The following is a 15,071-nucleotide window of genomic DNA, read 5'->3' as shown; positions in this document are numbered from 1 at the left end:
ACAAGACCTTCGTGCCGCGGTAGGGTCTTCATCACCCGACCCAAGGGCCAGGGGTTCCTTGGAGCTGTTGGGTCCACTATGACAACGATGTCTTTCTCCTTGAAATTTCTTTTGATGTAGGCTCACTTTTGTCGCTGCTGCATCAGAGTGAGGTATTCTGTAGTCCATCTTTTCCAGAAAAGATTTGCCAGGTATTGTACCTGCTTCCATCGCCTTCTGGCATACATATCATCTTTCTTGAAGAGTCCAGGTTGCAAAAGTGGTTTGCTATTTACCTGTAGAAGGTGGTTTGGTGTGAGTGGCTCAAGGTCATTTGGGTCACCGGATGCAGTTGTGATTGGTCGGTCGTTCAGGATGGTTTCAACCTCACACAAGGCTGCCTGTAACATTTCGTCATCTAGTGTCTTTTGTTTTAACACTGAGAGAAGTACCTTTTTCACCAGTCTGATCAAACGCTCCCACACACCTCCGAAGTGAGCAGCAAATGGAAGATTGAATAGCCACTTGACATTGGTCGTCACATTGAATTGCAGATTAAGGCAGTTTGCAGTGAAGGCCTTTTTTACTTCTCCATCATTCAGTGGAATGTGGTCAAGATCTTTTGGCAGCTGTTCTTGTTGCACTTTTTCTGCATAGCCCTCTTGCAGTACATTCTCCATGAATGCTTTGTACTCTGTAGCAAGAGCCAAATCCTTCCTGAATCTCCTGTGGCTCTGTGTGCGTTGTGCTGCCACATCATGGTTGTTTGGTAACAATACATCCTTGTCACGGAAAGGTGGGGGTAGGTAGTAATGTCCTCGTCTTTGACTGTGACTGCTTTTGTTGTCAAGTCCATGAATTGGTTGTCCTCAACAGACATCTCTCTTTGTTCCTCATAATCCTTTTCGGGATATTCATTCTTATATTGATTGATGAGCAAGTCCTTGATATTGTCCATCGAGATTCGATTTACCGTCACTGACGTTGATCCAGTCTCCTCCGTAGCAGAACAAGAGTTGAGCGGGCCGTTGACCACCCATCCTAATAGTGTCTTGACTGTGTACGGTCCATTCCCTTGAATGTTGACTACTTGCCAGGGTTGCATCGCCTTTGGAACGTTCATTACAATTAAAATCTCAATGTTGGCGTCAATGCTGTGGAGTTCGATTCCATTAAGGTAGGGCCATCTTTCTAGGTCATGCTGACTAAGTAGATTTTCTTTTGAAACAGGAATTTTGCTTTGGGTGTATACTTTGGGCAGATCAATGTACACAGTTCCATCTAAGTTACCTACTTCCAATCCTGCGAGCTCATAGCTCTTAACAGGTCTGTCTTGTCCCAATGTTCGCAGGATGAATTCAATTTTGCGTCCTTTGGCGTTCAGCTGATGCATGATGTTTTCAGTGCAGAAGTGGCCGAGCTGCCCGGGTCAAGGAAGGCATACGTCCGGATGGTTTTGTTGCTGTTGGCCACCTTGACTTGAACTGGCACTATTGCTAAAGCGCAATCCTTACTGGCCCCTGTTGCGTGATAAGCTGATGCCAGTGCACTGTTGAGAGTCCTTGTGGTTGTGGAAGATGTGTTCAGCGAGGGCCACTGATCTGAGTTCTTACTGTCAATGTGTAGCAGGGTGGGATGCTTCCTATTACAAATTTGACAGTCCAAGTTTCTGTTGCAATTCTTACTCATATGGCCCCTTTTTAGACATCCCAAACAGTGGCCATTCCATTTTAAGTGTTCTACTTTCTTGTCATGTGGCTCTGACTGGAATTTTATGCAATCTTCTACTGTGTGTTGGCATTGACAGAAAGTACATAATGGCATGACAGCACTGGAAAAGGTGTTGGTTTGCTTTTTGTTACCGTTGATGGCTGTCTGGTTGCCTGCTGTTTGGTTGCCTGCTGCTCAGCCGGTGTCACAGTGGTCACAAAGCTGCTGCCTCCTCTAGGTGTCCTTGAGTCAAAGCTTTTGGTTTTGGAGATGGGGCCTTTAATGGGCGGTGGATCTCTTATGTCTCCGAACACTGGATGCAAAAGGATACTGGATTGCGTTTCCAAGAATTCCACAAGATGCTTGAATCGAACACGTGTGTTTCTTTGAGATGCTTCATACACTCTGGTCCGCCATCGTTCAAGGAGTTTGTATGGTAATTTGGAGAGGAGCAGCTTTAAATTGGAGGCAACATCCAGTTCGTCAAGATAATCCAGGTTTTGCATTGCATTGTGACATTCCTTTAAAAACAAAGCATAAGAATGAAGGGACTTACGGTCATCAGGTTTAATAGATGTCCAGTTTAGTGCTTTTTCAAGGTAGGCATTTGCTATTATCATTTCATTCCCGAAATGTTTGTGCCAGAGCTGTCTGGCCTCTGTGTAGCCTTGCTGGCCGTCCATATGCAAACAACTACGGACCAGGTCGCTGGCCTGACCTGTTGTGAATTGTTCAAGATAGTATAGCCTGTCATGGCAGCTACTAGTCTTGTCCTCAATAAGGTGTCTAAAGGCATTAATAAAAGATTGAAAAGATAACGGGTCACCGTCAAAGACTGGAACTTCTCTTTTTGGCAAGAGGGAAAGATTTTGTTGCCTGGTCATGAGATCCATGAGCTCCTTTTGTCTTTGCAGCATAGCACGGTGGTCTCCGGTGGGGTCATTGCTTGCATCGGCTTGTGGGCTGGATGAAGATGTGGCTCCTCATGTGGCTCCCCCAGAGCTGCTGAGCATGTGTCGAACTGCTTTCTAGAGCGGGGTTTTTGGTACCGCCCCCAGAGTTGCAAACGGAATTGGTGAGGCATCATCAAAGGTGGGCTCAGTGTTATCTATGCCTGCATCATAATACTCATTCATAGCATCACCTTGATCTTCACTTAAACTAAGTGCTTTGAGTTTTGCATCTACTGCTTCAATTTCTGATTGTAATTCAATTGTTTCTCTCCTAGACTTAAAGGAGCATTTCACCGGTGGAGGCATGAATATGTATTGAAATTGGGTCCTATATGTAGTCGAATAATAAAATAAAATTCTAATTTGGTGCAGTCTTGACCGAGAAAAGGCAGAAAGTGACTTTTTGGCGCTTGTGGATTGAAGACAACAACTCCCACCATGCACAGCTTCGCTGGCGGCCACTCCCGCTGATCATCTCCGCCTATCAGACACCTCCTTGTTCCATCTACTAATGGAACAAATCAGCGTGGAGCTTGAACCGACGTCACTAGAGTAGTGACGCTTGCACAGAAGCATACGGCCGACATCTTTCTTTATTCTGGGTGGAAATAGTAACATAGTTACGCAATTAAATGCGTTTATGTAAACATTTTTAGCGAGAAATGTGCATTTTAATTTCATAATGTTCGCTCGTTGAATGTGAAGGATGTTTGGTTTGATAGTTATGACGAAGAGGGAACGCTCCATTCACTTGCATGGACAGCGTCTCTGGTTGCTAAGCAACCTCAACGTCTTGGCGGACTATCTGCTGATCAACACTACGAATGCTGGAAACACACCAGACACACCATGTGAAGTTATTTAACCTGATTATTGCGTTTGGGTTTCCTACCTCAGACTCCTAAATCCAGCGCAGCCACAGGCGCGTTGGCGCGTTGAACCATTTTTGTGACACACAATGATCAAGCTTCAAGTTAGGCACGTTACACGCGTTTGGTGTGGCCGTAGCCCGTGTCCACCAAAAGCGTTTTTTTATGCGGTTTCACCCAAAAAATCGGCTTCGTGTGGACGGGGCCAAGAAGGCGAACACACGTCACCAAGACGGGGAGACAGCGCCAGGCGACTTACGCCACTATCTGCCAATGGATCGTGGATGCCTGGGCTGATATAACAGTCTCAACTGTGGTCTAAGCTTTCACGAAGGCAGGAATAATCACTGAACTGCCAGGCAACAGCAGCGACACTGACTCGGATAATGACGAGAGGGATCGGGGCATGTTGGATGCCGTACTCGCCCAACTGTTCAATTCGGACACACAAGAATTCGAGGGATTCGTAGACGGGGAATGAACTGAAAAAGTGAGCTTATTGTTAAGAGATATTCATATTGATGAGATATTGTTAATATGCACATTAACGTTTGAACATCGTTACCATGGGAGTGACCGGAGTTGTCAGAACGCTTAATAAAGTTTGACTTTATCTGACTGTTTTGTTGACATTCCCTTTAGCACAGCTCGGTCTAGTCGATGCATAACGCAACCCCAGTCAAACGTTTGACTGCAGTATCTTCTATTCTATGCGCCTTATAATCCGGTGCGCCCTATACATGAAAACAGTTCTAAAATAGGCCATTCATTGAAGGTGCGCTTGATAATCCGGTGTGCCGTATAGTGCGGAAAATACGGTAGCCCTCGTTTGTATTTCTTTCGAAATTGTGAACTTTTGCATGGAGCCATCTTCTATGTCAGATCCAGTACCCTCCGCCAATGTACTTCCGTTTTATCAACAGCCTCTGTTATCTTAGCTTCAGACGCTGTGGATGTTAGTTTCTGCTGGTGAAGTCCCACCCACTGGCACTGCTCTAATAGGTCTGTAGCGTCAGTGGGTCCCACCCCCTAGAGGGGGGTGGGACTAGTGGTTGTAGTCGTACGAGAATCATCCCCTCTTACACTTCCTATTTTCTTGTACGCAAAAATCGTCATATTGCGTCATAAAAAACAGGAAGTGTTGGAGATCGATACGGATCTCTCCAGTCTCTCCAGAAAATAAGGAAATGATGCTAGACCATTCAAAAATAGGCGGGGGGTTCTAAAAATACAAAGCTTATGTGAAATGGGTGAAGTTGCCCTTTAAGAGACGTTGTTTTAGACTTAAGAGCTGCTCCCTCCATCTCCATGGCATGAATGGCTGGAAGAGCCTTGGCACGTGCCTCCAGAGCAGCCTTCTCAGCGGCGGCTATTTTAGTAGCAGATGCTATAGATGTTCTAGATGTTTTAGATGTTCCAGATACAATTGAGATGCTATCTCTGGGTTAAATGGTGGCTTGTAGCCTTAGCTGTTCTTTCTCTTTCTATGCTTCCACTTCTTTTAGGAAGAAGGCAATATTGATAAATCTGGGCTCATACCAATTATTCTGATCCTCCCTTCGCTCCATTTCATCTTCAATAAGTGCACAAACTGAATCATTGGCAGATTGAAGATCTTAAACAGCTATGGAATATCGTCATTTTATTTTCCACTTCCTCAATGTTTCCACCTTCAAATATCAATTCCCTAATTTCATTAGTTTTCAGTCCAATCAATAATGCTGATGTTGATATTTCACTTAACAGTCTTTTGTTTGTTGGCACGCACGTTGCTTCCAAACATTCCTTTCCAGCGCAGCGCGGTTTCATTCACAAATCCGCTTTACTCACGATGCGTCGGCTCTTCATACATTCCATCGATTGCGTTCCCCTTCGGTAATCAACAGTGACGTTGTACACAATCCGTGAGGACACAATCCATGGATACGATCCTTTCAAAGTCGTCAGTCTTCGGGTAGTTTTCCGACTATGTTATGGCCATTCTACCAGGTTTTGAGGCCATGAGGCTGATGCGGAGTTCACACATTTTGAAGAAGCACGCACAGAGAGTAGAATTCTTATTGAGTGTTTATTCTAACAGTCCGGTTGACTTTCCAGCAGTTCAAAATAAAGTAGGGGAGAGCCGGGTCGATTGAAACACGGGACGATTGAAACACAGCGATTTACTCGAAAACCACGCAAGGCTTTCACGTCAAAATTCGTCACTACGTTCAGCAAGCAAGACTGACCAACCCCGGGAAATTTTGTGTAATGACGTCACGCCGTTCAAAAGTTATCCCGCAAACCTGTTTTCGAGAGCTGTAAGTAAAATCCTTCCTGCGGTAGTTTTTTTGTAATAAATAGTTGTATTTTATGTTTCATGCCATAATAATATCACTATACAACAGATGAATTAGTATTTAAACCTGTGATAAAGTGTGCAATGTCACAGTTTTGAAGTTTAGAGGTAAAAAAGGTTTAAGTGTCAGTAGTCGCTGTCGGGACGATTGAAACACCTGTTTCAAACGTCCCGCACATCATCATGCGTAATTACGCGAACATTGCACGATCATTACCTGTATAAATCACAGAATTAATAAATGTTTTGCAATGAATAACTATTGCTTTGAATTAATAACATTTTGAATGAACAAAACGTGTTTATCACATGCATCAACAGATTATTACTGAGTGAAAAATGCCGCGCGTGAGAAGGAGAACCACCTCCCGTGGGCTGGTTCCTGCATGGGTGTATGCCAGGGCCTGCAGCGAGGTCAATTCTGGGAGCTCAGTGAGGCAGGCAGCGTTGGCCAACAACATTAACCATGTGACGTTGTCACGCTACCTCAAGCGGAGGGCAGAAGAGGGCAGTGAAGCGGCTAGGTCCCCTGGCTATAACCCGCACAATAGGGTTTTTAACGCAGCGCAGGAGGGAAAGGTCAGGGACTACCTGAAGAGGGCAGCAGCCATTTATTTTGGGCTCACCCCTAATGAGGTCAGTGTTGTGAAAAGGGCTACATAAGTTGTAGGACAGGCACACATGTATGCTATGCACATGCTTTAATTAATAAATATGAACAAATAACATAAACATAAACACACAAATGTACATCAACTTTTTATGACCCCTTCAGGTCAGAAAATTTGCCTTTGAGCTGGCAGTGCACTTCAGCTGCCCATTCCCTGCATCCTGGTCGAGGAAGAGCATGGCGGGGAAGGACTGGTTCACCTCCTTCATGGAGCGCAGTGGCAGCCTCTCCCTTCGGCGTCCAGAGGCCACTAGCCAACAACGGTTGTCAAGTTTCAACCCAAGTAATGTAAACTTGTTCCACCAAAATTTAAAGACAGTGCTGGACCGGCACCAGTTCCAGGCCAAGGATATTTGGAACATTGATGAAACAGGTATTTACTATGAACTTTATTAACATAAAACACAACTATATACACACAACTATATATATACACAACTATATACACACAACTATATTATATACAACTATACTCACACAACTATTTACAGGGGTCACCACTGTCCAGGTGCCAGACCGTGTCGTCGCCCAGATGGGGCAGAAGCAGGTCGGGTCAGTGACCTCAGCGGAGAGGGGGACCCTGGTCACAGTTGCCCTGGCAGGCAATGCTCAGGGCGACCTTGTTCCGCCATTTTTCATCTTCCCCCGTAAGCGGTTCAAAGACCACTTCCTGAGGGGTGGACCCGTTGGCTGTGCTGGCAGCGGCAACCCAACTGGCTGGATGAAGGAGCCAGACTTCCTCCTGTACCTGGCCCACTTCACCAGTCACACCCGTGTGTCCAAGGAGTCGAAGCTGCTCCTCCTGCTGGACAATCACACGTCCCACCTGTCAATTGCAGCAATTGATTACTGCAGAGCCAATGGCATAGTGCTGCTGTCCTTCCCTCCCCACTGCACCCACAGGTTGCAGCCAATGGACATTAGTGTCTTCGGCCCCCTTAAGGGGTACGTAAACAGTGCGGCGGACAGGTGGATGAGGAGCCACCCAGGGATAAACATCTCTATTTATGATGTGCCCTCCATCGTTGCTGAAGCCTTACCAAAGGCTGCAACAGTGAACAACATCACCTCCGGGTTCTCAAGTCCAGGGATCTGGCCTTTTAACCCCTCTGCATTTGAGGAAAAGGACTTCGCCGGAGCCTATTCGACAGACCGTCCTCCTCCCCAGGCTTCGGGTGACGAGGTCAGCGCTTCTCCAGGTGCCACTTCAGGTAGGAACTGTTCATCAGAAGCAACAGAGGATTAAACAAAGGTTAATAATAGATAAGTAAATAGTCCCATAAGTCCAAGTTCATAAAAGAAGTCCATAGGGTAGTGGACGGCAGAGAAGCTGTGTTTATAAACATTTATTTAAAAGTGTGTATTTTTTAAATGTGTCCTTTGGCAGGCATGGATGTACCTGATCGAGCTGCCGGGCCTGACGAAGCTGTCCAGCCTGAGGGAGAGGCCGTTGAATTCAGCCCGGACATCGTCCGGCCTTACCCTAAGGCCGGACCTAGAAAGATCACAAAGAGAAGAGGGAGAAAGAGGCAAGTGGAGTTACTCTTGCATCTCATATCTTGTCTGGACTTCCTTTGTCTACAGTCATGTAGACCTACCACATTTAAAGTAATTCAATTATCATTAAAACGTCCAATTTAATGTTTCAGGACAACTGCTATACTTACGGACACCCCGGTGAGGGCTGCTTTAGAGGCGGAAAAACAGGGAACTGTGAAGCAGCGTCGTCCCGCCAAGCAGCCTCCCTCCTCTCGGGCTCCCAAGAAGAGGCTCTTCTCGCCCGCTCCTGAAGCCGCCCCCCTTGCTGGAGTCACCCCTGGTGCCACCTCAGCTGCTCCTCCCACCATCACCTGGCCCGCTGATGGAGTCAGCCCCACCTTAGGCCTAGTTTGTCCTGTTCCGGAGGCAGCAGAGTTCACCACCATTGCTGCCTCTACATCTCCAATTTATTTAGGCCTATCCAGCGAGGACGTCAGCTGCCTCGTGTGCTGCGAGCTCTTCAGCGCCTCGATGTCTGGGGAAGAGTGGGTCCAGTGTGTATTTTGCTATAAGTGGTCGCATGAGGCTTGCACCGACGGGAGTGCACACTACCTGTGTCACCTGTGTGACAAAGAATAAAAATATTCAGCCTACTATACTGTCCATGTGTCTTCACTAGTTTGCAGTGGAAATACTGTAAATGTAGGCCTACAGCACAATTCACTTAACATTATAGACTGATTAACTAACTAACTAACTATGAGGCCTGGGTTAGGCTATGAGTGGGAGCTTGGCTATTAAATATTTTGCAGGGTAGGCCTACTTTTCGTCCATCATGGTAACGCATCAAAAATAACAATGGCTACATTAAATTATGACAATAATAATTTAATTTAGTGGACATGCACACTTAAGAACTGCTGGGTATAAGCTATAGGCTAGCCTTCTACACCCTTGCTCTTGGTCACGACACATGGCTTGCCGATTTATCCTTTTCTCCAGCCATTACCATCCATCAGCTAGAGTGTCAAAGTTCTGCTTATTATGATTTCAACATAATGTTCATGTAAATGTGCAGACAATTACACAATATTTATCAGAAAAAATAAGTTTAGCCACTTACCTGTCCACAGAGACTTCGGATGCTTCTGTGCGCCGTGCTGAGCGTGTCGAAAAGAAGTTAACCCCGTGCGGCGCTTGGATACATTTCAGATGTAACAGGTCTCGTGATATCCTGTTGACCTGGTAGTTTTTGTTTAAAATAAATAAAAGGGTGTTCAACCGTGTATCCTTAAACATTACTTAGGACAGGGAAATAAGTAAATTTAATGCAAATTTAGTCGTCCAAAAGAAAAAAGGTGAGTTTTAACCGAAATGTGCATCTTGACAATTACGCACGGGCCAAAAATATATTTTGACCTATTTATATTATGCGGAATTATGTGAAATTTTAGCAATGACGAGTACACTAGTATGTTGTCTGGTATGTAGCGTAAAAACAAGAGTAAGGGCAATAGATTATTTTTAAAATATGCTGTTTCATTCGTCCCGCATGCGTGTTTCAAACGTCCCGACTAGGCGGGGCGTTTGAAACAAATGTCAACTTGCGTTCAAAGTTAAATAACAGCTCGATCATCCAACATATGTATTAAATTTCACTTGTAATTAAGAGAACACACCTGTGAGTTGTTGATCACATGTTAAAATTATTTGTATACGTAACGTCATCTTTGAAAAAGACGTTTAACTGCAAAGTGTTTCAATCGACCCGGCTCTCCCCTATTACAAATATGGTTTGCGAAAACAATATGAAAGTACTTCAGTATGCTGATGCGTATAGGTATGCGTATGCGGTCGGAAAACTGTTCCTTCCCCGCCATCTAACCCGATACAGTCACCGTCAATGGGCCAATTAAGCTCTACACAGAGGCACGTTGAGAGGTAGTGGCTAGGGGATTATGGTAACACATGCCGGTGAGTCCTAGGTGAATAACAAAATGTAGTATTAAGTACATTGATTCATGCATATATTAACTGTAATCATTTCTCATAAACGTAATAACAAAGAATTATATCTTAACTAACAATGTCAAGACAAAATGCAGAAAACCTAATCATGGCTTCTACAATAGTACATCCTTACATATGGTCTGTTTGTTGTAGTTAATAGGTCACATCATAGGCGTAGCGGCCATATACATGGGGGGTACAAGTCCCCCCCAATGTTCAGATATCCCAAAATGTCCCCCCCCAATAAATCGCTGGGAATAGGGATATAGCAATTCAATATTTCTATGGGTAGAACACTTAGGTTTTCCCTGAAGTACACTCCGTTCCCTGAACGCATCTCTGCACACAGTGCGCGCCGCACACCCTAAATAACTCAATCCGATTCTATCTACAGCTCTTACAGCCAATGAGAATATGGCTGTTCGGGCTAGCTAGCCAATGGGATAGATCCATGATTTGATTCGTCCCTGCACGTGCGGCTCGGTGACGGAGCCATGGAATCAAAAACATCAACAACAGCAAATTAGTGGCATGTTACGATCGAAAAAACAGGTAAGTTATGAAGCTTTTGATAGTGTCTATCAAATTTCGTGGGTTTTTGTCGCTTCTCTAGCGAGCAGCATCATTAGCTATGTGTTACCCATGTAATAAGCCAGCTAGATTACGTTGGCCCCGGCCCCATTCCGTAATTCCAACACCTCATTATGCCGACGTCTCAATGTTCCGAAATGTTCCCCATTAGATCTAAATGCATGGGCCGTTTGGTTTTAAATGTGCTGGGGACAGAGATGCATTCGGAAGTGCATTTTCAGAAGTGCTGGGTACAATGAGGATGTGGATCTTCCCTGTGGCATGTTCACTTTGGTGTGTTCAGAATAAAGAGAGTGAAGCACAGAGAGAGCAAGAACGTTTGGAGGATGAAAGCAGTGTGTGTCAATCTGGTAGTGACATAGAGGTGAGTAGCCTAAGAGAGGAGTTCTGGAAACTAGTAGAACCTTGGCTTTTCCTATGTTCAATGCAATTTGTAAGTTACTTTGGTTAAAAGCGTCTGCAAAATGATTGTCAAAGAGTAAATATTAATGGTTTAAACCGAATTGTGACATTAGAGCAGAATCCTGTTGGCAGTGGCACTGATGTCTATAGTGTGTTTCAGTAGTCTGCTGGTAAATAGTTTGCTGATATCTGATATTATTCCTTCCATGTTTCCTCTGTTGTGTTCAGAGTAGAGCTAGTGAGCCAGCGGGAGAGACAGAAAGTTTGGAGGATGAAAGCACAGGGAGAGTTTGTCAATCTAGTGGTGGCATAAAGGTGAGTCGCCTAAGAGAGGAGTAAATATGAAAGGTTAAGACCGAATCATGACATTCAAGCAGAATCCTGTTAACACACATGTATATAGTGTAGGGTTGTCAAAAAAATGTATAGTCAGATACTAATCGATTAAAATTAAAAAAAATAATAAAGGATTAGATAATTATGTGCAACAGTATCGATACTAAAACCGCTGTCTTCATCATCTTCATCTCTTTTTTTTTCTCGCCTCCTTCAGTTGACACACAACTTTACACAGCAGCGTTGCAGTTGCTAATATAGCAATATAATAATTATTAAGTCAAGTCTCATTCAAAGTTACAAAACATTGTATAATGTATGTATTCATAGATTAATCCATAACTAATCAGAAAACATTTAGGTTATGTCCTTGACATGTCCAATTCTTTAACAGTGCATCATTCATTACGGCTAATGGTTTCACCATGAGATTAGCTCAGTGCGCTCTCTCATGAAACTCATCTAGGTACTTATTAAACAATTGGTTGAAAATATCAGAAAATCTGAGGGGTAACAAAAGTTTTGGGGTGGGGTTCTATTTAGGTCCATGAGATAGATGCACCTGGGTGGGTTTTACTCAACATTGGCAAATGTGATGGTTATGCAATAAAAAATGTAATGGAAGTAAGAACTGGCTGGATTTTGTGTCCTTGTTGTGGTGGTGCAGGTGTTTGTTTGTGTGTGTTTTGTAAGAAAGACAAAACATCAATGAATTGAATGTGGGAAAACTGACTGGATTGGTTGAAATATTGAGGAGCACAAAATGTTATATTAAATTGAAAAAGTAAAGGAAAACAGAGCTCTGAAGTATTTGTGTGTAAACCTTTTCCCAATTTCAAGTCTTCCACACTCCCAGACTGCTTGGTCACATCCAGTATTAAAGTGTTTTAAACATCCATCCCTCGAAAGGTGCTAGGTATTGAGATTTTGCTCTCAGAGTGCACCAGATTAATGCATGTTCAAAATCTTTGCCTGGGGGGGCCGGACCCCGCCCCCAGGCATTTGTCCCCCCCAATGTTGAAACCATGGCTACACCTCTGGGTCACATCCTAACTCATAGTCATTTGGTAATAGTTAGCAGGTTACATCCTAACCTAAAACCAGTTATGTCAGCAGGTGCTCGAGTGTGGAAGCCACCAACAGTCAGACAGGGGTCTCTACAACAGCCCAGTACGTCAGATGCAGTTTCTGTACAGGTATAAAACAGCACACATCACCTTCAGCAGCCTTACCATGTCCTGTCCCCGATGGTACGAGACCTGCTTCATGTCCGTGTGACAGCAGACTCATGGATTAAGGGTATTAATGACACCAGCACGATGTATAACCTTAGACGTATTGTTGCTAGGAGGTAAGGTGTGTCCTACCCTCATTAATAAAACAGGGAGTACTCCTAACTCAAGGTTCTGTCTGTCAGAGTCTCTCAGGGCGGGGCCGGAGCGACCAGGAGGTCTCTGGAGGGCCCACTCCTTCTCATCCAGAGATCGACCCCCCCGGAGGAGGAGTAGAGAGGGGCTCTGCAGTCCAGGAGGAGGTCTCATTGGGTTAGCTCTGATCCCACCACTGCTTCCCTGCAATAACACCTTGTTGTGCAAGTATAGTCTGTAACTGTGTGTGTGTGTGTGTGTGTGTGTGTGTGTGTGTGAATCAGTTCTCCATGAACATATGAAGGGCTCAAGTGTTTATTCAAGAGAGACAAACCTGAGAAATGTTCTCAGAGTTAACTACCAAGAACCGGAAGTACCTAAGGATGACTACTACTTCTGTAAGAGCTCTCTCTCTCTCTCACTCACTCACTCACTCACTCACTCACTCACTCACTCACTCACTCACTCACTCACTCACTCACTCACTCACTCACTCACTCACTCACTCACTCACTCACTCACTCACTCACTCACTCACTCACTCACTCACTCACTCACACTCACACACACACACAAACCAATTTTTAATCTTCCTGTTTCTGTCTATTTAATATAGATTTGTAGCTGAAGCTCTTTTGGACGTAATAAATGAATGAACTCTCTCCAGTCTGTGATGAGTGTAGGACTTTCTTCCTCGAAGAGTGCGAGGTCCACGGTCCTATCGTCTTCATGGCTGATCGCCCCGTTGCTGTCAGAGAGAAAGACAGAGCCAAGAAGACACTGCCCGCTGGGTTTGAGGTATATGTCGTACTTTAACCCAACAAAGTTCTCCCCGTCCAATGAGACAGTATAACAATCATTGTTTAATACATTTCCCAGCTAATGTATATAAAAACAGTAATGTGAACAGTTATATTGCCAAAGCAGATGGATATACTGTATCTCTCCCCCAATGGTTCTTCTTCCTGAATCGTGCTTTCTGTCTATCTCTCCCTCTCTCCCCCCATTTCCCTCTATCTGCCTCTCTTTGTGACTCCCTCTCTGAACTCCCCCCCCCCCCCTGTCCCAACCCCCTCTTTCCTTTCCTCCCTCCCTCTTGTCTAAATCTCTCTCTTGCTCAGTTGTTTCCCAACTACACATCTCCATTAATTTCTTATCATGTCTTATCTTCCTCTCCCCCCCTCCATCTCACCACCTCTCTTCCTCTCTCCATTCCTCTCACCTCTCTTTGTCTCTCCCTGCCTCAATCTCTCTATATCTCTCTTCTCCATGTGTCTCCATCTCGCTCTCCTCTACCTCTCTTGTATTCTATCTCTCCTCCCTCCTCCACCTCTCCCTCCCTCTATGTATTCCTCTCACACTACGGCTCTCCTCCTTTCTCCATCTCTGTCTCATGTGGGGTAGATCAGAGATTCTGGGATCCCTGGGGCCGGTCTAGGGGTGTTTTACTGTGGAGACGGTGGCCTTCCCATTGGAACACACTTTGGACCCTACAAAGGACACAGGACAGATGAAGAGGGAGCCCTGGAGAGTGGATACTCCTGGGAGGTCAGTGTGTTCATTTATTTTGATCTAGTCTTGTATGTGTGCTTTTGTGTTTATTGGATGGCATAGAGTCTGATTAACACATTTCTCCAGATCTACAAGAGCAGACACAGTGATTACATTGATGCAAAGAGAGAGACACTTTCTAACTGGATGAGGTAGGACCCTATTCACTTTTATACCATCTACTGCATGAATAATGTTCACAATTTTCTTACTAACATTACTTTATTGATAACATTTATATTTCTCCATGTCTGTTATCTGATTAGATCCACAATATTTTCTGTGTTGCTATGACATATGCAGAAGATACACTGTAAAGGTGTGTTGACGTACCTGTCTGTGTGTTAGGTACGTCAATTGTGCTCGTAATGAAGAGGAACAGAACCTAATAGCGTTTCAGCACAAAGGAGGGATTCCTTATCGCACCTGTGGCCTCGTGACTCCAGGAGCAGAGCTCTTGGTCTGGTATGGGGACGAATACGCCAGACATCTGGGAATCGGATTTGATCGACTGTGGAACAACAAGAGCTCTACTAAAGGTCTGCCTTCAAGTCTGTCTTTCTGTCAGGGTTTGGTTTCTATGCGGCACTTCATGACCACATCTCTCATTTTAATTCAAAAGAGCTTGGACAATAAACATCTACATTAACAAAGCAGTTAAGAAATTATACAGGAAATAGTAAAGTTTTAACATAAATTTAAACATAATAAACAAAAGATGTCAACATAATAGAAAAATATTCTTGCTTGGAAAAATGTCTAAATGCAAAATATACAGTACCATGGAGGTTTCAAAAAAACTATACAAGTATACTA

General features: G+C 44.3%; 1 protein-coding gene and 2 long non-coding RNA genes across 3 annotated transcripts in view; 2 read left to right on the top strand and 1 right to left on the bottom strand.

Moving 5' to 3' along the window:
- The window catches only part of LOC132460665 (histone-lysine N-methyltransferase PRDM9-like), a 45,987-nt gene that overhangs the window by 29,016 nt on the left and 1,900 nt on the right, over positions 1 to 15,071 (top strand). The window contains 6 exon segments of the mRNA XM_060055494.1: positions 12,454 to 12,533; positions 12,755 to 12,881; positions 13,372 to 13,502; positions 14,109 to 14,252; positions 14,343 to 14,407; positions 14,604 to 14,794. Of these exon segments, the coding sequence (XP_059911477.1) occupies positions 12,454 to 12,533; positions 12,755 to 12,881; positions 13,372 to 13,502; positions 14,109 to 14,252; positions 14,343 to 14,407; positions 14,604 to 14,794 (738 nt within the window).
- LOC132460753 (uncharacterized) lies at positions 6,986 to 9,282 on the bottom strand. Its single transcript, XR_009526406.1, has 5 exons — positions 9,122 to 9,282; positions 8,187 to 8,619; positions 7,919 to 8,014; positions 7,588 to 7,724; positions 6,986 to 7,345 (listed from the first exon to the last, which is right to left on the bottom strand). It is a non-coding gene; the product is annotated as an uncharacterized LOC132460753 (long non-coding RNA).
- Positions 7,593 to 9,156, top strand: LOC132460781 (uncharacterized). Its single transcript, XR_009526437.1, has 2 exons — positions 7,593 to 7,730; positions 7,907 to 9,156. It is a non-coding gene; the product is annotated as an uncharacterized LOC132460781 (long non-coding RNA).

This window comes from Gadus macrocephalus, chromosome 7 (assembly GCF_031168955.1).
Source record: "Gadus macrocephalus chromosome 7, ASM3116895v1".
Taxonomy (NCBI): Eukaryota; Metazoa; Chordata; class Actinopteri; order Gadiformes; family Gadidae; genus Gadus; species Gadus macrocephalus.
The sequence above is the reverse complement of the archived record's forward strand: the minus strand, read 5'-3'. Positions and strand labels throughout refer to the sequence as shown.